The sequence below is a fragment of the Piliocolobus tephrosceles genome, chromosome 9 (genome assembly GCF_002776525.5).
Source record: "Piliocolobus tephrosceles isolate RC106 chromosome 9, ASM277652v3, whole genome shotgun sequence".
Lineage (NCBI taxonomy): Eukaryota > Metazoa > Chordata > Mammalia > Primates > Cercopithecidae > Piliocolobus > Piliocolobus tephrosceles.
In genome coordinates, this window is record NC_045442.1 from 66,547,613 (window position 1) to 66,573,948 (window position 26,336).

The following is a 26,336-nucleotide window of genomic DNA, read 5'->3' on the forward strand; positions in this document are numbered from 1 at the left end:
AAGACTCTGTTAGAGATACAAGACACGTGACACTTGGTTCCTGGATTATGGAACCTTTGCAGAAACAAAACTGAAAGCCAACATGAAAGCAGGAATCAAAAGGGAAAATAAGAGAGAGTCAGCGCAGCTGTGACACACGGATTGCAGGAAGCCAGTCAGAGCCAATGATGCCAAAACAGCCTCCACTTACTCAACAAATATTACTCAGTACCTACCACAGGGCAGGCTCTGCTAGACAGCGGGAAATCATGGCTAATGAGACGGACTAGATCCCAACCTTAACAAGCTTACAGATGAGTGCAGGGAGAAATAGTAAACAAGAAAAGAAGGTTATTTCAGATTGCTGGAAAGGCATTTGAGGTCAGAGTGAAAAAAAAAACAGTTCTGCAAAAAGCCCACAGAAGAACTATCTTCTTCTTGTTGTTGTTTTATTGCAATGGTTAGAACTTTGAGGATGAGAGTGGACATCCTTGCCTTGTTTCCAGCTTGCGGGAAAGCCTTTCATCATTAAGTCTGATGTTAGCTGTAGAATTTTTGAAGATGCTCTTTACTAAGTTGAGGTAGTTTCCCTGCATTCCTAGTGTACTGAGAGTTGAAGTTTGTCAAAGGCTTGTTCTTTGTCAAATGATATGATTGTGTGATTCTTCTTCTTAAACATTTGTTTTTTCTTTTTGAGATGGAGTCTGGCTCTGTCCCCCAGACTGGAGTGCAGTGGCGCGATCTCGGCTCACTGCAACTTCTGCCTTCCAAGTTCAAGCGATTCTCCTGTCTCAGCCTCCCGAGTAGCTGGATTATAGGTGCATGCCGCCACTACACCTAGCTAATTTTTTGTATTTTAGTAGAGATGGGATTTCTCCATGTTGCCCAGGCTGGTCTTGAACTCCTGAGCTCAGGCAATCCACCGACCTCAGCCTCCCAAAGTGCTAGGATTACAGGCGTGAGCCACCTCACCCAGCCTAGCCTTTTCATATAATAGATTACACTGATTGATTTCTAAAGTTGGACCCAGCCTTGCACACCTGGAATAATTGATAAATCCCACTTACACATGTCATATATTCTTTTTATACATTGCTGAATTTGACTGGTAATATTTTGCTGAGAATCTTTCCACCTATGTTCATGGGAAATACTGGTCTGTATTTTCTTTTACTTTCACATTTTTGGTACTGTCTTTGTCTGCATTTGATATCAGAGTAATCTCAGCTTCCTAGCATGGATTGGGAAGTATGTCCTTCTCTTCTATTTTCTGGAAGAGGCTGTGTAAAATTGATGTGAATTCTCATTTTAAAAGTTTGATAGAATTCCCCAATGCAATCATCTGGGCTTGGAGATTTCTTCTTTGGGATCTTTTTATTTATGAATTCCACTTATTTGATAGTCATAGGTCTATTCAGGTTGTCTATTTCATCTTGGCTGAGTTTTCGTGGTTTGTGGTTTTCAATAACATGGTCCGTTTCTTCTAAGTTGCCAGATTTATAAGAATAAAGTTGTTTATAATAAACCTGGTAGATTTTGAGTGGGAACAAAACCATGGAGCTGCTTCTAGGCCCCCTCCCCAAGGGAGGGCAAAGAGAGCAGATTCCTGGGGATAGATGTCCCACCCCTGTCAGTCACCCTCTTGCCCAACCCCTAGGGCTTTATGAATGTCAGCGTATGTGCCAAATTCCACCCAAACTGTTAGAGTAAATCTCCAGGTAGCCAGATCTGAGCTCCATGGGAAGGAAGCATTCCAGAAAAAGGCCTTGAATTGGACAGAATGGGGCATGCATCCTGATGTGGGGGGCAGGGGTGGCAAAACAGCAAGTTCTCCCCAGCCATACAGCTTCGCTTCTCAGAAGCCATGGCCCAGCAGGGTCTCTGAGTTGCTTCTGTTCCCACCGTGGTGTCCACTGCTCTACCCAAGCTGCCTGTATCACGAGCTCTAAAAATCCTCTGTGCAGTAAGGTGGGGTATATACACACAATCAGTTAAAAACAGCCTCTCAGCATTAGCTGAGAAGCAGGTGACCATACTACCTGCTTCCATGGCAAAGAGCCTGACCGGGGACCCGGGGACCCTGAACTGAGGTCTCGCCCTGCATCTTCCTGGAGGCAGGTCAGAAAAGCCACTTCTCCCTTCTGAGCCTCAGGGTCCCCATCCGTGAAGACGTGGACTTGGGGATCTCTCCAGTTCTTTTCTCACTGAAATTCCTTGTGGAGAGACAGATTCCTACGACTGGACCATTGTCCTGACTACTTGACCAGAGACCTCTCTTGTCTACAACTAAGGCCCCCAGTGTCTTCACCATCACCGTATCAGAAGCATCATTCATCAAGAATCTTGCATGCACCAAACCCTACACAGGGCGCCTTATATGCATTATCTCCAACCTCACAAAATCACTATGGAGTAGATGTTTCCCCATTTCTCAGATAGGGAAACTGAGGCCCACAAAGGCCAACTTGGGCCAGCAAGGCTGCTGATGCCTTAGCTTTCTTTTTCTCTTATATGGCCCCAAACCGGGCACTTAAGGTTTTCTCTATTTTTTCCAGTTCAGAGGAAGAACAAAAGCGTGGCCAAAGCCCCAGCCGCGGGATCAGCCAGTGTCTTGGGCTTCCAGCCTAACACAGCCACAGCCACGTCTGGCTTCGCTTCTCCCCTCTGGAGTCACAGCACCCAGGCCATCTGCCCAAGGTCTCACTGCCTCCTCTTCTGGACAGAGAGGGCTGAGATCTTCTGGTCCCAGAAGATTGCATTAGGGGTTCCAAAGATTCTTCCTGCACTCAGGCCAGGGTTCAGAGTGGAACAATCAGGGTTCCCAGGATGGACCGGGGCTCTGGAAAAAGACCCCACTCCATTCCACTCCCAAGGTCCTACCCAGTCTGAGAGCAGCCCCCATTATGACATTTCCTTATTGATTACACCTACTGAACTGTGGTTTCCGGTGTCTGTTAAATGGACCTCTTCTTCCCCAAGTTCCTCTTATTACTTCCTGTACCATCCTTATCTTGGACAATTGCCAAGGCTGACTCAGAGGCCTTAGATTAACCCCAGCTGAGAGAGAAGCTTGCCGATTCCATTAAGGGACAGACAAAGCTGGCCTGCAGTAATTATACAACCCATGCTCGAAGGAATGTGCCAGCTCCAAAAATACCTGCTCACCAGAGCTCAATCAGCACCTCAGCTCTGAACCTGCGTCAATGAGCAATCACAGTCCCTGACTGCATGGACGCCCCCGCGGGGCAGAGTCAGATGGTCAGGTAGGCAGTGTCCTTCCAACAGCCCATGCTCAGTGCTAAGGAGGCTTCACACAGAGACAGCTGCTGCCCACAGGGGTCAGAGGGCATTTCCAGATGCCACACTCACTCCTCAGGGGTGAACAAGGGGAAGGGGAGAAAAAGCACTTTTAACTAGGTCTGGAACAGACTAAAATGAAGTACTAAACATTTTGCCTCCGTGAAAAGACTAAGGCATGCCAGGTGCGGTGGCTCACGCCTGTAATCCCAACACTTTGGGAGGCTGAGACAGGCAGATCACTTGAGTCTAGGAGTTCAAGACTAGTCTGGGCAACATGGCAAGACCCTGTCTCCACAAATAATACAAAAAATTAGCTGGGTGTGATGGTGTGCCATAGTCCCAGCTAGTCAGGAGGCTAACGTGAGATCACTTGAGCCCAGGAGGCAGAGGTTGTAGTGAGCCGAGATTGCACCACTGCACTCCAGCCTCGGTGACAGAGGGAGACCTGTTTCAAAAAAAAAAAGACTAAGGTAGCTCTTTTTTCTTGCTGTGTGACCTTGGGCAAGTTACTTGTTACTTATGCTCTGTTTGCTTACAACAGTACCTACCCGTGGTATGTGATAAATGCTACTATTATAAAGTATATTTATATTTATATAGGCATGGAATATCTCTAGTACTGGTAATGGTGGTTGTCTCTGGACATGGACTTAGATGTCTGGGGACAGGAGTAGAAGAGCAGCCTTATTTTTCCCTACTATCCTTTTAATCTTCAAAATATCACATTGTGTGCATCTACTGCCTAATCAAAAATAAGTAAGTAAATAGGACATGCTTTTCAAATGAAGCCTTAGAGCTCTGGAGGTGTGGCAGAGAGATAAACAGCAACTAGAGAGGTGCTCGGGAATGGGTAAGAAGGGCAGAGGCAGGTATGAAAACATCTGAATCGCAGAGCTGGGAGCAAAGGAGAGCTGCACGTAGAGCCTGGAAGAGGGAAGTGAAGGGAAACTGCAAAGTCTTCTGCCTTACAGGGTTGCAAGAAGTGTTAGCTTGGGCTCTGGAGGACAGAGGTACCAGAGGCCCAGAGCCACACTGTCCTGGTGTTCCAGGTGTGCCCCCCTCCGCCAACACACTGTACAGAGTTCCGGGCTGGGGGTGTAAGGGGGCTGTTGAGGTCTGCTGGTTTCTAGGGGTGGTTAAGATACAGGATGGAAGCGATGCTCTCCTGCTGGTGTAGCAGTAATACATCTCCAGGCTGCCCCAACTCCCCTTCACAGGGAATTTAATTTATTTTTTCTAGCTCTGTAGGTTGGTTGGTCTCTGCTGCGTGGTTCTTCCGCTATATGTAGCAGAGCCTTAAAATGCCCTCTGACCTCAGTGATCCCGTCTCTGGGATTCTACTAAGGATGCCGAAGCCCATGACGCTTGGGTTCCTTAACACTGCTAGGAAGGGCTGACCCACTGCCCAGAAGCAGCCATGCAGGGGTCACAAACAGTTTGGCCTTTGCTTCACTGAGGTCATCCAGGTAGCTCTAGGGGTGGGGCACCCTTGAGGACTGATGGCAAAAACTGAGCGGAAGGCCACACCTTGTCACTGCCTTGATATCAGGTAGGAACTCTTGATCATCTGCAATTGGGGTCTGCCCCTTGCATGTAACTCAGGGGAGATAGACTCTCCCAGACCCCACTATGCCAGTGCTGGGCTGCACTGAACGCACCAGAAAATGTGCTTCTGGCCAGGTGCTGTGGCTCAGGCCTATTATCCCAACACTTTGGGAGGACAAGATGGGTGGATCATCTGAGGCCAGGAGTTTGAGACCAGCCTGGCCAGCATGGTTAAACCCTGTCTCTACTAAAAATACAAAAATTAGCCAGGCATGGTGGCAGGTGCCTGTAATCCCAGCTACTCGGGAGGCTGAGGCAGGAGAATCAGTTGAACCCGGGAAGTGGAGGTGGCAGTGAGCAGAGATAGTGCCACTGCACTCCAGCCTGGGTGACAGAGCAAGACTCCATCTAAAAAAAAAAAAAAAAGAAAAGAAAAAGAAAATGTGTTTCTGACAGAGTAGATCTGCCTGAGCCCAGGCTACAACCAAAACCTCAGCATCCCACCAAACTCACAGACCTTCCATGTCTGCCCGGCTCTTCCAGCACATTTCTGGGCCCCCCTTTTCTTTTCTCTTTTGTCCACTAAGTAACATCAGCTATTTAAAAGAGTAAACCCAGAGGGTTGAAGTGAAGTAGGAAGTTGGGGAGGAACAGCGCACTGTGACCCCATCACCCTAACAGCCTTTCTGAGGACGGTTCCCTTGCTCCCCAGGTTTGGAAATGTAATATGCCCAGAGGACACCTGCCTTCTCCTCCCTCCCCAGAACACCAGAAAATAAGTCCTGTGGGGCCCTGACATACACTGTTCACTGGCACACCCCCTTCCCACCCCCAAATACCGCCTAAGACTCCTGACCACGCGTGGACAGCAGCAGCTTTGATGGTATGGCCTGAGGAACAGAGGGGCCCGCCCCATCCTCACCACCCTGGCCTGTCAGCATGGACTCAGTTGCTTTAAACTAGCTTCTCCATGCCCTCTGCCCACACCCACCCCAGGCACCAGGCATGTAGGGCCTTTGGAGCAGGAAGACCACTCCCCAAGGTGTGCAGAGAGTAGCCGAGGCTGAGGCGTGGTCCCTCTGGCACCAAGGCGGTTGCCAAAGGTAAAGATAAAGCCTGGTGCCTCGCTCCTGCCTGTCCTAATTGCTGAGATAATGAGGAAAATTGCCCCATTTTATCTGGCAGGCACCAGGAGCTGCTGCCTGGAGAGCCCTGTGGCGAGGGTAAGGGGCGGCCCAGTGAGCAGCCAAGAGCCCTCTGCAGACAGGCTCCCCCCAGGTGTCATGCACCCCGTGGGCTCGCCCTGGGCACATCTCCAAGGTCACCCCTGGGAGGGCCTGGCTCTGAGGAGGAAGCCACACCTCCTCCTGGAGTTTATGGCTGGCTGGCATCTCCCTGTCAGGGACAGTGTAAGGAACACACACTTGGGGAAACAGAAAGAGGCAAGAAGCCTGCTGCTGCTGAAAAATCAGAGAAAATGAGCCGTGAGCCCCAGGGAACATCTCAACACATTGCTGGATGCTCCAGCAATGGAGGAACAAGCCCTCTGGGGCCCAGTTCCACCAGGCTGTGTTGCCTCCAGATGCAGGGTCTTGGGTCAGCAAGTCTCCATGGAGGTCTCAGGCCGGCTGACTGGAGCAACCCACCTCCCGGTCCTCCCGCACCCACATACACCGGCTCCCGACCAACCAAAGCCCGCCTTCTGCCCTGCAGCAGCTGCAGCAGCCACCTCCTGTTGCCCTGGCCCAGGCCCACGCTCTTGAGGTGAGGGAACTCATTGTTTTGGAGGGCAGAAGGAGCTTGCAACCTCCCTTATGACTCGGCTTTGAGGCCCTGCCTGTTCTGTGCCTTCCCAGCCTGGCCTCACACTGCTTCTCCCTGCTAGGATGCTTCTCTCGGCCTTTTCCACAGGGCCTATCCTCTCCCAACCTCCCAGAACTCTTCCCAAATGTTCCCACCCAGGCAGATGACTCCTTCCAGCCAGTCCCTAACAACACACCATCCCTCTGCTCTGTAACACTCAGTCTTGTACCATTTTTCTAGTTATTTCCCAAACACACCTTTCACTGTACCAAAAGATGCTATAGAAACTCCTTCTTATTTACCTGGTAAAGCCCTTCTCATCTGTCAAATCCACACTTTAAGCCATTTCCTCTGGAGGTTTTCTGATTCCCTGCTCACTGAAGGCAGAACTGACTTCCACCGCCTGGACACCCACAGACCGTGGGCAAACGTCTGCTGCACCGCCCCTCACATTATGTATGACATGGTGTCTGCTCATAAACCTGCCTCCCCTGCAAGATAGGGAGCTCCTCCGGGGCCACATCCAGCTCTCAGTTTTCTTATCCTTCCCAAATGACACAGGTGCTACCAGGACTAAATGACATGATGCAGGGAGAATGCTCAGCATGGAGCCGGGAGAGCTGAGCACCCTGTGAATTTGGGCTCTGCTGTTATCACTCACCCATGCATCCCCACAGCCACACCAAACCCAATGCCTGTGGGAATCCGCTGGATTGAGCTGACAGGCAGGGGTGTGAGAGACTGAATATACAAACAGACAATGACCAGGCCAAATATAAAAACAGAACTCCACTCACAACCCACAGCAGCCTGCCCAGGAAACCAACCCACGATCCACAGTAACCAGCCAGGATGCCAGCCTGCCATACATCAGATTTGTGAGAAGTCAGACTGCTATCTCTAGCAATCATCCAGGAGGCCAAACAATAATCCCTATAACAACTGGTCCCAAGTGGCCGGGACTCAATTAATAACTAACAGCTTCCCGATTTTTGTCCCCACTTCCAATTAACCAACAAGAGAAAGCCAATATGCCCCCCTCATCAATCACAGAGGATGCTCCGCCTCTAGTTAGAACTCCCCCATGCCAACAATCAAAGAGTACCTGAAGTCTTCCCTTTTTTCCACTCTACCACTCTGCTGCCTGCCTTTGAGTCTCTGCCAACACACAAGTGATGGTGGCTGACTCCTTCACTGTAGCAAGCTCTGAATACATAGCCTTTGCTTTTCTCATTTGGCTGGGCTTCGTTTATTGCCATAGCTGTGTCTCCTACACCTCTGGCCTGGCAGTCCCGGGACACACTCACTAAAAAGAGCTAAGCTAGAGGAAGAGGGGAAACAGGGATACAGGAGCAGAAGGGACAGAAGAGCCACAGCAGGACATGGGGACATTCTCTGCAGGGCCCACCTGCTATCAGACCAGTTCCATGTGTGCCCTTGGAATTCTTGTGCCCTTGGCTTTCTCACGTCTTGTTTTTTCCTTCCATAAAATGGATGAAGGATATCAAGGGGATGGAATCACTTAGAGATGACTCACTCCTGCCAGGGCCTTGGGCCTTGCAGAAGAGTCCCCAGAGCAGCCCCGGGAAACACTGTGACAGGCAGGGAGGAAGCAGCTTGTTCCCTCCCCAGCACCAAGGCAGCCCACCTCTGTCAGGCACCCAGAGGAGGACACAGCAGGCCTGCTGAGCTCAGTCAGGCCTGTTTAAGCCTCCTCTTCACACATAAAAGAAGAGGGCTTTTCTATTTGAAAGAGAAACCACAACAAAGGCTCAGGCCCAGAGCCATCTCTCAAGGTAGGGTAAGAGCCCAACAGGGTGCTCAGCTCCCACCACCGCTGCTGCTACCACATCCCTCAATCCGCTGCCTCTGTGAATTCGATTAGCAGGCACTTTGTGATTTAAGGCAGCATGAGGGAGTCAGGAGCCACTGGCAGCAGGGAAGGAGTTCAAATAGCATTTTCAACAGACTTCTGACCAGAAGGTGCTATGTAAATATATTTCCGCATCCCACAGATGCACGGGCTAAGTGGCATTTCTCTGGTACATTTCCCCGTGCCCTCTGGAGAGGGTCTACTTACTCATCCCACAAGGCACTCCCCAAATGTCAAGCACTTTCAAAGCTCTTGCATTCATACCCAGGCTCTGTCCATGCCACTCTCTAAGAATTCATTCCTCTTCCCAGCAGTCCCTTCCAGCATTTTGTCCATACCCATATCACAGTACCGGGTGGTGAGGACAATGTGTCCTGCAACCCTAGTCTCCGCAGGGAGAGACTCTGGTGGAGACCTAGGCCTCCAGACCTGGGTCTGGGAGACAAAGGTGTTCGAGGGAAGGTCTAATGAAGGAAAAGTACAAATGAACTCTCCTCTTACCCAAAGGGCCTGACTGTGCCCTTCCCCAAGGCCCCAGACAGCCCCACCCTCCATTTTCAATCATTCTATCCTTCTCGGGAAAGCAAACATCCAATCCCAATTGGCTAGGTACAGCACTAGAGGACCCTGGGACTGACACAGGTGGCCTGGAAAGGCAGCCATGGCCTGGAAAGTTCCCGACCTGGAAATCCAGCCCTAGGGGCCTCTCCGTGTCCTCCAAGTCATAGGGATTTTAGCTTTTCAGACACAAATGCAACAAACTCTGTGAGCTTCACTCAGAAACAGCTATATAGACGAATCCCTCCTCCTTGTTCACCTTTGCATGGTGGCCTTTCCAGGTCCTGCCTGTAGCTCCCTCCTGAGCCACCGTCCCTGCACTGTATTTGCCACTTCACGCACCCTCTCCCTCCTGGCCTGCCCAATGCCCATACCTCCTCTAGGCAGCTTGCCCAGCCTAAAGTCAGCCCTATGAGATAGGCTTGCTCGGGTCCCTCATGCATCATCAGCATTTCACGTATTTCTTTCTCTAAACAGGATCTTAGACCCTTTTCATATCCCTATCATGTAGAGCATTCCCAGATCCTGGATGATATTCCCTTTCATGGGGAGACCACATTTTGTGGATCCATTTCCCAGTTGATGGACATTTGGGTTGTTTCTACTTTCTAACTTTCAGGCTGTTAAGAATAATGCTGCCATGAACATTCATGTGTAATGTGTTTTTGCATGGATGTATGGTTTTGTTTTTGGGTTTTTGTTTTTGTTTTTTTGTTTGTTTGTTTGTTTGTTTTTGAGACAGAGTCTTGCTCTGTCACCCAGACTGGAGTGCAATGGCATGATCTCGGCTCACTGCATCCTCTACCTTCCGGGTTCACGCGATTCTCCTCAGCTGCCTAAGTAGTTGGGATTACAGGCATGCGCCACCACACCCAGCTAATTTTTGTATTTTTAGTAGAGACAGGGTTTTGCCATCTCGAACTCCTGACCTCAGGGGCTCCACCTGCCTCAGCCTCCCAAAGTGCTGGGATTACAGGCGTGAGCCACCGTGCCTGGCAATGTGGACATATGTCTTTACATATCTTGGGTATACATCTAGGAATGGAGTGACTGGGTCATATGGTAACTGTGTGCTCTGTGTTTAACCATTTGAGGAACTGCCTGACCGTTCTGCATGGCGGCTTCCCAGCTGCTGCTTGTACGAGGCTTGCCTTCAGTGTGACAGGACTAGGAAGAACATCAAACCACAAAGTCTGTGTGAATTGCCTGTTTTGAAAGAAGTAGACTATTGTGAAGCACTCTTTAGACTGCATCTGTGCTGTTGAGTCTTTGATGATTCCAAAGGCACTTGTGGATTCTGCAGGGTTTCGAGGGCACTGCTAAGAATGCCAGTCATCTTTGTGCCGGCAGACATGATTCTGGCTAGCAGACTGTGGCAACAGAGACGGCGCTGGTACAAATCCTTAAGTTCAGGGTGCAAGGGAGGGACAGGTATGAGTCAATGCCTGTGAGGAAGGCTGCTGGAAGACAGAGGCTCTGAAGCCTGGTCCAGGGGAGACAGGTGGGAGGGCAAGGAGGCTGGAAGGGGGCATGGAGTTAGGGTCCATGTGGGTCTGTGATGAAGCAGGATCTGCCCCCCTAGGCTTCCTGTGCCCTCCGCAATTCTCCCACTCCACCATTTCACAAACGTGCAACAGGCACCCATGCCACAGCTCTGCCACATGGGTCACTAAGCAGCAGTGACCTCTCATAGAAGGATGGAGGGACTGCTCTCTGGAGAAGAGGGCAGGCACTGCAGCAGTCAAGGCACACTGCTTGTCCAGCCAGAGGAACTATTTCTAGAGCATCTACGAGGCCCACCTGCTGGACTCCTGCCACTTCGATGCCAAGCACCTATGTCCACGTGCTCTGCATATGCCCAGCAGAGAAAATGCCAACATCGGCAAGGCGTGGTGGCTCACGTCTGTAATCCCAGCACTTTGGGAGACCGAGGCAGGTAGATCACCTGAGGTCAGGAGTTTGAGACCAGCTTGGCCAACATGGTGAAACCCCACCTCTACTAAAAATACTAAAATTAGCCGGATGTGGTGGCACACACCTGTAATCCCAGCTACTTGGGAGGCTGAGGCAGGAGAATTGCTTGAACCTGGGAGGTGGAAGCCACAGTGAGCCAAGATTGCACCACTGCACTCCAGCCTGAGCAACAGAACAAGACTCCGTCTCAAAAAAAAAAAAAAAAAAGGAAGAAAGAAAATGCCAACATCCCTGGCATCTCTCCTCCTGAACTGAGACAGCAACACAGGAGAACAACACCAGATTGGAAGATGAGAAGGGGGCTCATTCAAGACTACTGGGAAATAATGACTCCCAGGGCCTCAGGACCCAAACATCCGGCTGGTCTGTTCAGAACAAGAGAATCACTCCAAGAACCACACCCTTGACCCTTGGTCAATGTGCTTCACAGCCAGCTAGAGGTGGAAGTGACCTAGAGAGTTCCAAGCTGCAGAGAGAACACAGGTCCATTTTCAAAGTCTACCCATGGGAATGACTTCATGGTGTCACTGACCAGGGACCAGCTCTGGTGGCACTCCCCGGACAGGGTCAGAGCCTGAAGGATGAGGGCTGGCCATGCCCTTCTGGCTAGAGCTGACCAGGGCCTACCTCGGAGCTGATTGAACGTGGTCATGAACTTGCTGGTGAGGGACTTGAGCTCGTTGTTAGCCAGGGTGATGAGGTGGATCTGGCCGGAGACATTCCGCAGGACCTTGTAGATGCCAATGGGAAAGGAGACCAGCTTGCACTCGGCCAGGTCTGCAGCCAAAGGACAAAGACAAACCAGAGTTATCAGCCACAGCTGCCTGAGAACTTGTCCCAGACTCACATAGACCCCACCTCCATGCCCCCTTCCAGCCTCCTTGCCCTCCCACCTGTCTCCCCTGGACCAGGCTTCAGAGCCTGCCCTCTGTCTTCCAGCAACCTTCCTCACAGGCATTAACTCACACCTATCCCTCCCTTGCACCCTGAACTTAAGGATTTGTACCAGCGCCGTCTCTGTTGCCACAGTCTGCTAGCCAGAATCATGTCTGTCGGCACAAAGATGACTGGCATTCATAGCAGTGCCCTCGAAACCCTGCAAAATCCACAAGTCCCTTTAGAATCAACAAAGACTCAACAACACAGATGCAGTCTAAAGAGTGCTTTACAATAGTGTATTTCTTTGAAAACAGGCAATGCACACAGACTTTGTGGTTTGATCTTCTTCCTAGTCCTGTCACACTGAAGGCAAGCCTCGTACAAGCAGCAGCTGGGAAGCCGCTGCACGGAACAGTCAGGCAGTTCCTCAAATGGTTAAACACAGAGCACAGAGTTACCATATGACCCAGTCACTCCACTCCTAGGTATATACCCAAGAGACAAAAACATATGTCCATGCAAAAACACATTACATGTGGATGTTCTTGGCAGCGTTATTCACAACCGCCCAAAAGCCGGAAAGTGGAAAAACCCAACTGTCGACCAACTGGGGAATGGATCAGCAAAATGTGGTCTCTCCATGAAAGGCAATATCATCCAGCAATAAAAAGAAATGAAGTGGCCAGGCGGGGTGGCTCACGCCTGTAATCCCAGCACTTTGGGAGGCCAAGGTGGGTGGGTAGCTTGAGGCCAGGAGTTCGAGACCAGCCTGGCCAACATGGTGAAATCCTATCTCTACTAAAAATAAAAAAATTAGCCAGGCATAGTGGTACACGCCTGTAATCCCAGCTAATCACGAGGCTGAGACACGAGAATCCCTTGAGCCTGGGAGGTGGAAGTTGCGGTGAGCCCAGATCACATCACTGCACTCCAGCCTGGGCAACAGAGCAAGACTCTGTCTCCCCCATAAAAAACATTTTAAAAACAGAAATGAAGTACCAATGTATGTTATAGTAGCTATCTCATGGCTGAACACTGAAAACATGACGTCAGGCAAAAGAAGCCAGTTACAAAGGCTGGAATATTGTACAGTTTCATTTATATGAAATGTCAGGAACAGGCAAATGCATACAGACAGAAAGGAGATTCGTGAATGCCAGGGCTGCAAGAGATGGGGGGTGGGGGAGTTCTTTGTAGGGGAATAAAAATGTTCTACGATTGGGCTGGGTGCAGTGGCTCATGCCTGTAATCCCAGCACTTTGGGAGGCTGAGGTGGCCAGATCACTTGAGGCCAGGAGTTCAAGACCAGCCTGGCCAATATAGAGAAACCCATCTCTACTAAAAATAAAATAAAAAAATTAAAAAAATAAAAAACTAGCTGGGCATGGTGGCACATGTCTGCAATCCCAACTACTTGGGAGGCTGAGTCATGAGAATCCCTTGAACCTGGAAGGCGGAGGTTGCAGTGAGCCGAGATCACACCACTGCACTTCAACCTGGGCAACAGAGTAAGACTATCACACACACACACAAAAAAAGTTATCAGATTGGATTGTGGTGACAACTGCTCAACTGAACATAGTAAACATAGTAAAACCACTGAATTGTACACTTTAAGTGGATAAATTGTATGGCATGTGAATTATATCTCAATAAAGCTGATATATATACATATATAATTATATATATTATTATATCGATGACAGATATGTATACAGCAGCAAACAGACACTAAAAGTATAGGGGTTCAGAAATTAGTCTGTCCAGCTCATCAAGGTGTCACTCAAGTTCCCTGAGCCTCAGTTTCCTTAACTGTAGAATGAAGGTACCATCATCTGCCTAGGAGAGCTGTTGGGAAAAATTAAATGTAGTAAAATAATGATTAACAAAGCGCCTAGAAGATATTTAGCAGGAATGCTACAAATATTGTAGCAGTCCTCCCCTTCCACTTTACCTCCTCTTCCCACTCAATCTAAAGCCTCTCTAGGCTTCCAGGCCAGCTTCCATCCCATCTCTCTCAGAAGTCTTCTGGGTCACTGCTGTTGCTGGTGTCCAGTCAGCCCCCAACCTCCCACCCGGCAGCACTCATCGACCCTGACAGCACCACCCCATTTATCTCTCAGAAAACTCTCATCTTTTCCCAAAGAGGCCAGGCTCTCCCAGGCTTCTAAGACTTTGAAAATTGCTCCAAAATAAACATGTGAAACTCAATAATATTTCTATATGCCAGCAGTAAAATACGGTTTTAAAAGATTCTATTCCTAACAGCAACAATAATACAAAATACATGGAAATAATCACAATTGAAGCCTTTCTCCCTCATTTGCCTCACAGATTTATTCTCTTGCTCCAAGACCCAGCTCAAATGTCACCTCCTCCATGAAGCCTTCTCTGACTGTCCTAAGCAGTCAGTTGTTCCAGGAGCTGAGCCTCATATAATGCGAACGAGACTTCTTCACCCTGTGTTGTATTAACCCCTTTTTGTGCTGTTTTCCCAGTGGACTGAGAAGACCCCCAGAGTATAGTACCAGAAGTCCAGCAGACTCATGGGAAAAAAAGACAGGTGGGAAGAAGGCAAAAGTACAGATGACTGAGGGTCCACAGGGCTCCTCTGCCAGGCAGCCTACAAGGGGTGTTGTTAATGCCTCCTCTGGTCCAGGTCTGCACTTGGTAACCCAGCCCTGCAGCTGTCCGATGTCAATCACCAGCTCTTCTATCAGCAGGTGGGGTTGGCAGGAGAGACTGCTAAATCCTGCCAGGGAGGAACAAGGTCCCAAAAGTCAGGCTTTCAGAAGAGGGCGAGCAAGGGCTGAGCTGGAAGCAAATAGGCACTGTGGGCTCAGAGTTTGGGGCAAGCTGGGGATTCTAAAAAGAGTAATACTTCCAAACAATAAGCCCTCTAGCGCTTTGTGACAGATATATTAAGGGCTGGAAAGAAGTTTTGTTGGAGTTGTTGTGAATTACACCAGTCCCTTTGGGTAGGAGTAGACAGATCTCATCAAACATCCCAGGAGCAACATCAAAGTAATGGAAGAAGCTTTCCCTTTAAAACAAAGAGCAAAATAAGGATGCTTTTCATCACCAGTATCCCTGAATAGCATCATGAAAGTTCTTGCCAGGCTCATATCTGTAAGCCCAGTACTTTGGGAGACCAAGGTGGAAGGACTGCCTGAGTCCAGGAGTTTGAGACCAGCCTGGGCAACATAGTGAGACCCTGTCTCTACAAAAAAATTTAAAAACTAGCTGGGCATGGTGGTGTGTGCCTGGAGTCGCAGATACTTGGGGGGTTGAGGTGGGAAGAAGATCGCTTGAACCCAGGAGGTCAGGGCTGCAGTGAGCCTCTGCACTCCACTGCACTCCAGCCTGAGTGACAGTGAGACCTTGTCTGAAAAAAGAAAAGAAAAGGAAAAGAAAAGAAAAGAAAAGAAAAGTCAAGTTAGGTCTGGCCAATTAAATAGCACAGACACTGAAAACAGACAAAGTGATTCTTAGGTGCATATGAAATGACTATATAACCTCAGAAACTCAAGGCAGTCATCTGACAAGCAATATAAATTAAAATGGTCTCAGCAAAGCAGCTAATCAAATAAGCATGGGAAAGGCAATGATATTCCTATGCGCCAGCAAGAAAATACAGTTTTTAAAGATACTATTTCTAACAGTATAAAATATAGAGAAATGAGCATAATGAAAAATGTATCTGACCAATATAAAAAAAAAGTAGAAAAGTTCACAAAGATATTTTCTTTTGTTTTGTTTTGTTTTGCTTATTGAGACAGGGTCTTGCTCTGTCGCCCGGGCTGGAGCGCAGTGTCGCGATCTCAGCTCACTGCGGTCTCGAATTCCTAGGCTTAAGTGATCCTCCCACCTCAGCTTCCTGGGTAGATGGGACTACAGGCACATGCCATCAAACCCGGCTAATTTTTGTATTTTTTGTAGTTGGGTTTTTGCCATGTTACTCAGGCTAGTCTTGAATTCCTGAGCTCAAGTGATCTACCCACCTAGGCCTCCCGAAGTGCTAGGATTATAGTCGCGAGCCATGGCAACCGGCCCACAAAGACATTTTTTTTTTTTTTTTTTTTTTTTGAGACGGAGTCTCGCTCTGTCACCCGGGCTGGAGTGCAGTGGCTGGATCCCAGCTCACTGCAACCTCTGCCTCCCAGGTTTACGCCATTCTCCTGCCTCAGCCTCCCAAGTAGCTGGGACTACAGGCGCCCGCCACCTCGCCTGGCTAGTTTTTTGTATTTTTTTTTTTAGTAGAGACGGGGTTTCACCGTGTTAGCCAGGATGGTCTCAATCTCCTGACCTCGTGATCCGCCCGTCTCGTTCTCCCAAAGTGCTGGGATTACAGGCTTGAGCCACCGCGCCCGGCCCACAAAGACATTTTTAAGAATGGTTTTGTATGTGAAGATATAACATGTCCATTGATGACAAGTGAAAATATTGAAACACTGGTTTTTTAAAGAAATTAATTTATATATTGTTGAATGTAACTACTACCCAAATCCTCACAAGGTTTTTTTTTTTTTTTTTTTTTTTTTAAACCTTAACTAAATGGTTTTAAAGTTCAGCTAGGGAAATATATAAGCAAGACCCTCTAAAAAAGGTGAGGTTATAACCAATATTATAAGCCTAAAATAATTAAAACAGAGGGCAAAAGGGAAAATAGATCATAGAAAGAAATTATATAGTTCCGAAAATATAGTCCAGAAATAATGTCATAATAAATGCTAAAGGAGGCTTCACAAATAAACTGGAGAGGGAAGGATTAATCAACTGATGTCAGAATAACCCCTTAACAATTTTGAGAAAGACTCAATCTAAGAATCAAAATACATCCTAGATAGAATTACACTTTAGATATTTTTTAAACCAAATTTTAAAAAGTAAACAGAATTGAACATTTATACAACCTTTTAAGTGAGGATGACTTCCCAAATCTAGGAGTATAACAGAATCACAAAGGAACAGATCAAAAACTAACTGCATTAAAAACATAGAAAACACTTTGAAGCTTAAAAAGAATAAAGCCAGCAACAGGGATCTGTAAATAGGATGCGTACAGAGTCATCGTCGTTACTGAAACTACTCAATATAATTGAATAAAGAAAAAATTGAGACCACTTGAGAAGACAAGGACGTAAGATATTTACAAAGGAAAAAACATAATTAGTAAACAAATATATAGCTCCTGATGTGTTTCCAAATTGCTTTCCAGAATATTTATGCCAATTCACATGTAACCTATCCAACAAACAACAGGATCATTAAAAAGAAAAGAAAGTCTTGCTAAGTTGATCAAGGGAAATAGTATCCCTACTTTAATTTGCAATATTTTCAATAATGAGACTGATTATCTTTCATGGTTAATTAACTGTTTTTCAGCTAGGCATGGTGGCTCACACCTGTAATCCCCAAGCTTTGGAAGGCCTATGTTGGAGGATCACTCGAGGCCAGTTCACAACCAACCTGGGCAACACAGCAAGACCCATCTCTACAAAAAATAAAATACAGCCGGGCGCGGTGGCTCACAATATAATCCCATCACTTTGAGAGGCTGAGGCAGGGAGATCACTTGAGTTTGAGACCAGCCTGGCCAATATGATGAAACCCCATCTCTACTAAAAATACAAAATTTAGCCAGGTATGGTGACGGACACCTGTAATCCCAGCTACTCAGGAGGCTGAGGCAGGAGAACTGCCTGAACCCAGGAGGCCGAGATTGTATCACTGCACTCCAGCCTGGGTGACAGAATGACAGAGAGACTCCATCTCAAAAAACTAAATAAAATAAATTTGTTTGACATGGTGGTGCCTGTATGTAGTCCCAGGTACTCGGGAGGATGAGGCGGGAGGATCACTTGAGCCCAGTTCAAGGCTGCAGTAAGCTGTGATTGCATCACTGCACTCAGGCTGGGCAACAGAGCAAGACCCTATCTCTAATAAAATAAAATAAGTATTAACCATTTGTTTCCCCTGTGGAAAATTCTATTCATGTCTCACTATTTTTCTACTTGGAGCTGCGGCATTTTTTCCTCCCAAATGTTGGTAGAGCTCCTTAAATAGCATTATCAACCCAGGTGTGTTGATTGTTTCTCTTGTTGAATCGTTCATGTTACAGAGCGTAGAGTTTTTTCTGAAGCAGGACATAAAAAGCATATGCACACTGTAATTCCAACTAGGTATAAAAGGATACATGCCTGGGAAAGACAATAGAAAGAAAAATAACCAGAATGCTAACCGGGTTATTTCAAAGGATTTGAGCAATTTGTTACTAAATTATAGTCTTCATGGTTGTTTACTTTATACAAAGTAAAATACCATTCTATATTTATATAAAACCATTTGCCAAGTATCTGTATACAGTGATACTTTACTTTTTAAATAAAAAAATTAATGTATCATAAAATTAGCTATTTTTCTGAGACAGGATCTCGCTCTGTCACCCAGGCTGGAGGGCAGTGACACGATCTCGGCTCACTGCAACCTTCACCTCCCAAGCTCAAGTGATTCTCCCACCTCAGCCTCCCAAGTAGCTGGGACTACAGGTGCATGCCACCATGCCCTGCTAATTTTTGTATTTTTAGTAGAGATAGTGTTTCACCATGCTGCCCAGGCTGGTCTCCAACTCCTGGCCTCAAGCGATCCACCTGCCTCATGCTCCCTAAGTGCTAAAATGAACTTTTATTGGAAAAAAATAACTTGGCAAATTCGCAGACAAATTGAGGGCAGTCAGCTCTTCGTCAGTGAGGGAAATAGGGAAAAGCAGACCCAAGAAACACAGGAACTCTGCACTGGGCTGGGGCAGAGCTGTGAATAGGAGCTTTCAGACACCACCACTCCCCATAGTGGGGAGAGAAAGTGCTTACAAAGGAGGAAGAAGCCATAAAACCATACAAGTTATTTCCTAGGGTACTCAAAGCAGCCTGTCTTCCTGGAGTAGATGAGCCCAGAAATGTCCAGCCCACAGTCTCATTCCAGCCACCTGGGCCATCCACACACCATCCCAGCCTCACACCACCCACCCTTCCACTCTTTGGTTTAGGCAACATACAAGTGCTGGGCATGGCAGTTCACCCATGTAATCCCAGCACTTTGGGAGGCCAAGGCGGGCAAATCACTTGAGGTCACGAGTTCAAGATCAGCCTGGCCAACATGGTGAAACCCCATCTCTACCAAAAATACAAAAATCCGCCGGGTATGGGGGCGTGTCCTGTAATCTCAGATACTTGGAGGGCTGAGATGGGAGAATTGCTTGAGCCCGGGAGGCAGAGGTTACAGTGAGCCGAGATCATACCACTGTACTCCAGCCTGGGTGACAGAATGAGACTCGGTCTCAAAACAAACAAACAAACAAACACACACACACACACACACACACACACAAAACAAGCAACATACAAGCCCTCTGCGGCTTCATCTGGCCAACTGACATGTCGCAAGACCACACTTCCCTAATACTAGAGGATGCCGAGGGTCTGGAATGTCGCCTCCGACACTTGCTTCTTCCTTTCACTCTCCACAAATAGCTACTGAGGCCCTCCTGTGTGCCAGGCACTGATCTGCACTGTATACTGTGACTTTTTTTGTGTCCCCAGGGATTCCATCTGTTTCCTCCATTATGTGACCCCTACACCGCCCACCAGAGGCCAGGATGCATGTGACAGGGGTGCACCACCAAACTCCTACCCAGAACAGCCTGGCTGCCACCGACAGCCAAGGTCATCCAGGAGTTCCACAGAAGGGCCCTGCTGGGATGTAATGCAAACACCCCTCATCCCAGCCCCATCGCCAGCCACTAACACAGCACGTGGACTCTCACCCCTGCTGGGAGGAGAGTGGTCCATGATCTCCAGAACAGTTCTCCATGGTCCCGGGACAAGAAAATGGAGATCCAGGAGCAAATCTCATCCTTACCCAGTCACGTTCCCATCTGTACACAAGGAGCAATATACTACACGCCACGCACGGGGGATGGGAATGATAACCATAAACAACACCATGTACTATTTCACATGTGCTATATAAGTACGAACTATTCCCTCTGCACACGGGAAACTGTAATAAAGTGACTTGCCCAAGGTCATACAGCTAGAAGTGAGGACGGGGAGATGTGTAATCCCAGCACTTTGGGAGGCTGAGGCAGGTGGATCACCTGACGTCAGGAGTTCAAGACCATCCTGGCCAACATGATAAAACCCTATCTCTACCAAAAATACAAAAAGTAGCTGGTTGTGGTGGTGCATGCCTGTAATCCCAGTTACTCAGGAGGCTGAGGCAGGAGAATTGCTTGAACCCAGGAGGCAGAGGTTGCAGTGAGCAGAGATCGTGCCACTGCACTCCAGGCTGGGCAACAGAGCAAGACTCCATCTCAATAAATAGATAAATAAATAAATAAATAAATAAATAAATAAAACACAGCTAACAGCACTGAATATTTGCTATGTGCCAGACACAGTTCTAGGCACTTTTTCTATATTAACTCATTTAATTCCTTTAACAACCTGAGTTATCCTCACAGCAGGAGAACGAGGCCGGTGTTAATAGGTGTTGATAGTGTAGGGGTCACATATGGTCATTGTGATACAGCGATGGGATCAAAAAATCTGAATGCAAAGATTCAACACCAAAGATTCAAGTAGGGTGACCAGTAGGGTAGTTTAAGCAGGACTTTCCTAATTTTAGCACTGAGAGTCCTTCATCCTGAGGAATCCCTCCTCCATCAATGGCAGATTGGGATGTTTAGGGTCACCCTAGATTCAGGTGGATGGATGAGAGTTCTACAGACAAAAAGGAGAGAGGGAAGGGAACTCAGGAGTGAGCCACAGCATGAGCAAAGGGCTGTCACCCCTCTGGGATTTTCCCCTTGAGCTCTGCCTTCTCCTACCATTTCTCGGAGCCTCACCCTTGCTGCATGAATGCTCAGAGAGGAAGGCTCCTGGCATTGGAATCATTTAGTGCTAAATGATTAGCATCATTTTGGCGGTCACAGACCCCCACAGGGGTCAGGAATGGCGTGGTGGGTAATTGGCTACAAGGGGCAATGCCAGGCTCCTCCAGCACCATGGAGACAGCAGCCAGACTTTCCCTAGCAGCCTCAGCCACTGACACCTGGGTTGCAGCAGGGAACAGAAAGATCCTTGCAGGAGGCGGTTGCAGTACAATAAACACAAGCCGCAATAATCCTCCTAATTATAATTATTATTGTAAGAAGACCAAACTGTATGTCCCCAAACTTCTAATTAGAACAGTACTTTGTGTCAATAAAGAAGCCTTTTATTCAAATCGCTTGGGTCCTTTATTAAAGCTTATCTCATAAATTCTGATGAATGCCTGATGAAAGGTAACCAGTGGGCAGAATCAGGGCAGAAGGAGCAAAATCCAAGAAAGAACATTCAGTTGGAATTCTAGAGCGCCCGGTAGAGCTTGCATGGTGACTTAGAAATACAGAACTTTGACCCCTGCCAGCCCCTGCTGAGAAGTGGGCCTGGTGACAGGGCCTAAGAGTGGGAAGTGGAGAGGGACTCCCCTGGCAACCAAGTCACAGGGCCCAGAGGCAAGGGTGTCAGGGACTCAGGCCAGTAAGAACATGGGCTTGTGAACTAGCCAAGAAGTAAGGCTCCCAAGGCTACTGGAGGAACTCTGTGGCCAGCGTGACCCACTCTCACTGAGAAGCTTTCTTCATGGAACCTCAGGGTTAGGAGACTGGGGGTCATTTGGCCCATGTGTGCCAAACTTCCAAGTTAGAATTAACTGGAGGCTGGGCACATGCCTGTAATCCTAGCACTTCGGGAGACTGAGGCAGGAGGATTGCTTGAACCAAGGAGTTTGAGACCAGCCTGGGCAACATAGTGAGACCCTGTCTCTAGAAATACAAAAAATTAGCCAGTCATGGTAGTGCACACATGTAGTCCCAGCTACTCAGGAGGCTGAGGTGGGAGGATTGCTTGAGCCCAGGAAGTCAGGGCTGCAGTGAGCCGAGATTATGCCATGGCACTCCAGCCTAGGCGACGGACTGAGACCCTGTCTCAAAAAGGAAAAAAAAAAAAAGAGAGAATCATCTGATGAGGCTGGTCGTTGCACCCTCCCCCAGATATTCTACCTTTCAGTAAATCTGGGATGGTGCCAGGAAATTTTTTTTTGTTTGTTTTGTTTTTTTGAGACAGAGTCTCGCTCTGTCGCCCAGGCTGGAGTGCAGTGGCACGATCTTGGCTCACTGCAAGCTCTGCCTCCCGGATTCACGCCATTCTCTTGCCTCAGCCTCCTGAGTAGCTGGGACTACAGGCGCCCGCCACCGCGCTCGGCTAATTTTTTGTATTTTTAGTAGCGATGGGGTTTCACTGTGGTCTCGATCTCCTGACCTTGTGATCCGCCCGCCTCGGCCTCCCAAAGTGCTGGGATTACAGGCGTGAGCCACCACGCCCGGCAGGAAATTTGTTTTTAACAATATCCCCAGGTGATTCTTATCAATAGGCAAACTTGGGAAACACTGAGTAACACAGCCTCCAATCTGAGGCCTGAAATCTCTCCATGTCTCCATCTGAGGTCATAGAGTTCTCCTTGAATACTGGGGATGGGGGGGCTTACTCCTCCTTCCATAGAATGAGTTTAACTGTTAGAGAGCTCTTTCATGAACTGTATTAATAACTGCAACCCTCCACCACTCACTAGTCCTGCTGCCCTCTCTTCTGCATGGTAATCCTTTACATAAATGATGACAAAGGACATTATAGACAGTTTCTTTTTAATTATTGTAAAATAAACATAACATAAAAATTTAGCAAGTGATATGACCAAATTTCACAGGAAAACTCCATTGATTTTCAAGCAAACATTGCATAGGTAGCCAAGGAACAATGAATAGCAGCAACTAGAGTGGTGGAAGCTGTGCAACTATGGGCATGAGTGGAATGGGAGGGATGTCTAACACGTCCAGTGGGAGTGGTGGAGGGAAATGGAATCGGTCAATCCTAATCACTGACTCTTGGTCAACTTAAAAAAGAAAAACAAACAAACAAAAAAACACTTCAGCTTAACAGTTTCTGCAGTACAAGCTTGTGATTTATGCTTACTCTCTAGTGGAAATCAGGATTGTTATGAAGACTTAAGGCTCATTATTTTGTAACATAATACTCACCTAGGATGTAACAGTGAAGCCAAGTGAACTACAGCTGTTAAACAAGTTCCAGCTTTTCTCAAGTTAGTTGTATTATAGGATGCACTTAGTAAGCATATTTTAGTGAAGTTGAATTATGTTAAATATTCAACACTGTTTGGATGCATGTGGAAAGACATGCTTTTTTTTTTTTTTTTTGGAAAAACTCAAGGTAGGAGCTGTGTCTGGAAACATTTTGGCATGTTTGTTAATTCTAGTTTCATTTAATAACCTGTAACGCATGTAAGTTTAAGCCTTTTTTTTTTTTTAAGTTAATGGGAAAAATTTGAAACGCAATACCAATACTTTAGAATTTTGGTCTTGGTGTTTATATGAAATTCTGAGGCCTTGATTTAAATCTTTCATTGTAGTGTGACTTCCTTTTAGGTATATTATGCTAAGTGAAACTTGTCAAATAAATCTTCCTTTTAAAAACTGCTTTAAAAAAATGTAGCATTTTATCAGTGGCAAGGGATTAGCAGGCAGAGCACAGAGAATGCTCAGGCAGTGAAAGTGACGTGTGTGAGAATGCTCAGGCAGTGAAAGTGACGTGTGGCAGACACATGTCATTATACATTAATCTGAGCCTAAGACTGTGCAACACCAGGAGTGAACCCTGATGTGAACCATGGACTTTGGATGACAATGATGCACCAACATAGGTTCACCAACTGTGGCAAATATGCCCCTCTGGTGGAGGATGTTGATCATGGAGAAGGCTATGCCTGTTTGTGGGCAGTGGGGAGTATATTGGAAAATCTCTATTCTTAACTCTGAACTTTGCTCTGAACCTTGGGAACCTAACACTGCCCTTTAAAAAATAAGTATTTTTTTAAATGTGCTATCTTAACCATTTTTAAATGTACAGTTCAGTAGCTTTAAGTATATTTATATTGTTGTGCAATCAACCAATCTCCAGGACTTTTGCACCTTGCAAAACTGAAACTCTTTACTTGTTAACCCCCTATTTTCCCATCCCCCAGCTGCTGGCAACCACGGAACATTATAAACTTTTTTCCAGGCAAAAACATCCCCAGAAACTTCAGTCCTCATGGTTCTAGCTGCTCCCGTGAGAGGGGCAGGACCAACCTAGCTCAGACTCTGGCCTGGCCGGAACTTTCTCCTGCGCAGGTGTTGAGTCTCTAACACATAACTGCAGCCACCACTGATGGACAACAGGTGTGTGACGGAAGTTGTGCTGGGGCTTCAGACCTTTTATTTCATCCACTCCTCACAACCACCTTATAAATAGGTCACTACTATGCTTACCCCCAGTTAACAGTTAAGGAAACTGAGTCATGGAGCAGTTAAACAAATTGTTCTAAGTCATATGACTTATTCAAGGCCAACCAGTTAATGAAATAATAAAAAAAATTTACAAAGTGCCTGCTGCTTGCAATTAGTGATCTCAGCATTGTCATGCATTAACTCAGTTAACCCCCACAACATCCCCACGAGATAGGCACTATTTATTATGTTTTATTTTTTTGAGACGGAGTCTTGCTCTGTTGCCCAGGCTGGAGTGCAGTGGTGTGATCTCGGCTCACTGCAACCTCCACCTCCCAGGTTCAAGTGATTCTCCTGTCTCAGCCTCCTGAGTAGCTGGGACTACAGGCACGCACCACCACATCTGGCTGATTTTTGTATTTTTAGTAGAGACGGGGTTTCACCATTTTGGTCAGGCTGGTCTGGAACTCCTGACCTCAGATGATCCATGAGATGGGCACTATTATTACTATTCCTTTTGTATAGAGGACGAATCGAGACACAGAGCCATGGGTCTTGGTTAGTAAGCTGCAGAGCTTACTTGGCTAGCAAGCTGCTGAGCTTAAGGGTTTGCCCCTAACCACCATGCTACATTGCCTCCCTAGAATATGTAACCCGCATTCAGGACGGCCTGCCATGCTGAAACAGAATGGGAGATGGTAGGTTTCCAATGAGCAGACAGATCTTCCATGATTCACAATGGGTTCCCTGGGAACACTGGTATATTGCAGCTCCCATGGAGCTATACAAAAGGGGACTTAGAGTTGAAAGAGCTGGTGAAAGAGTCTTCAGGGTATCAAGAGCCTGGATTTGTCACTTACTGTCTTTGGGACCTTGGGTCCTTATGCCCTTAGTTTTCAAATCTTGGTAAATTGCAACTGATCATCTCCAAGGCCCCTCGCAGCTGCCACTGTGGATTCTAGGAGTTGGCCACAACTAGGAGCCAACTTGGGAGCTGTCTAGACTCTTCATGCCTAAATCTCTCTCCCTGAGTCTGACTGAATTAGTGGGGGCTGGGGCTTGGGAATGGAAGGGAGGGTAAAAGCTCCCTGGGTGATTCTAACGTGCAGCCAGGTGAACTCTGCACCATACCATCGCCTCTCAAACTATAGTGTGCCACCTGGGGACACTGCCAATGTGCAGATTCTGATGCCACATGTCTGGGTGGGGCCTAAGAATCTGCATTTCCACCCAGCAGGTCCAAGGACCACACTGAGTAGCAAGGGCTAGTCTAGTGCAGTGGTTCTCCAAGGGCATCAGCATCACCCACAGCATCAGCATCACCCCAGAACTTGTCAGAAAGGCACATTCTCAGGCACCACCCCAGTCCCACAGAATCAGAAACTCTGGGGGTAGGGCCCAGGCATCTCTGTTTTAACTGAAGCATCACTGGCCTAGAGGGGCCAGGCCTCCTCCTGCTGTAGCTGCTTCCCGTTCTGATGATGATAATGGGTGGTAATTGTTTGGACGAAGGGAGGCAAGATGGTGCACTTCCGGGTTCTTCATCCCCCACCTCCCAACTCTTCCCGCCCGCGCGAAAATGCAGCCGGCGCCCAGGAAGGTGCAGACCAACTGGGCATGCGCCAGGTGACGTCAATCTGAAGAGACCAAGATTTACCTGGTCGCACCTGCGGAACGCCCCTGACACGCCCATGCCCCACCTATTGCCCTCCCACTCCTAGAAAAGCCGCTCTCGGCCATTGAGCCACGTGGACTTCCCAGCTTCCCAGTCCTGTCGGGATGTGGGAACTCCGTCCGAGAGCTTGGGGGAGGGGCACTCTGCCGGCCTTCTTTGCTGGAGGCGGACAGACTTCTTCTCCACACCTTAGGTTGCTAAAATAAACTAGCAGTTTTGCGCCTGACCTTTGCCTACTTGCTGGTTCTTTTGTGCTCGCTCTGGTGGTCTTAGAAAAACAAGACAGATGGTGCTGAAACCCGGGGTCCATTTTGAGCCACCAAGTGGCTTGGGAGACCCTTGCAGGACGGAGACGTCCGCCTGAAGGT

At 47.7% G+C, this 26,336-nt stretch overlaps 1 protein-coding gene across 3 annotated transcripts in view; it reads right to left on the reverse strand.

Moving 5' to 3' along the window:
• LRRC20 (leucine rich repeat containing 20) overlaps positions 1-26,336 on the reverse strand; it is a 93,383-nt gene that overhangs the window by 36,180 nt on the left and 30,867 nt on the right. For all 3 annotated transcript variants that reach the window (XM_023205028.2, XM_023205029.2, XM_023205030.2), the window contains one exon: positions 11,660-11,809. In XM_023205028.2, coding sequence (XP_023060796.1) covers positions 11,660-11,809 — 150 coding nt within the window. The remainder of the gene's footprint in view (positions 1-11,659; positions 11,810-26,336) is intronic.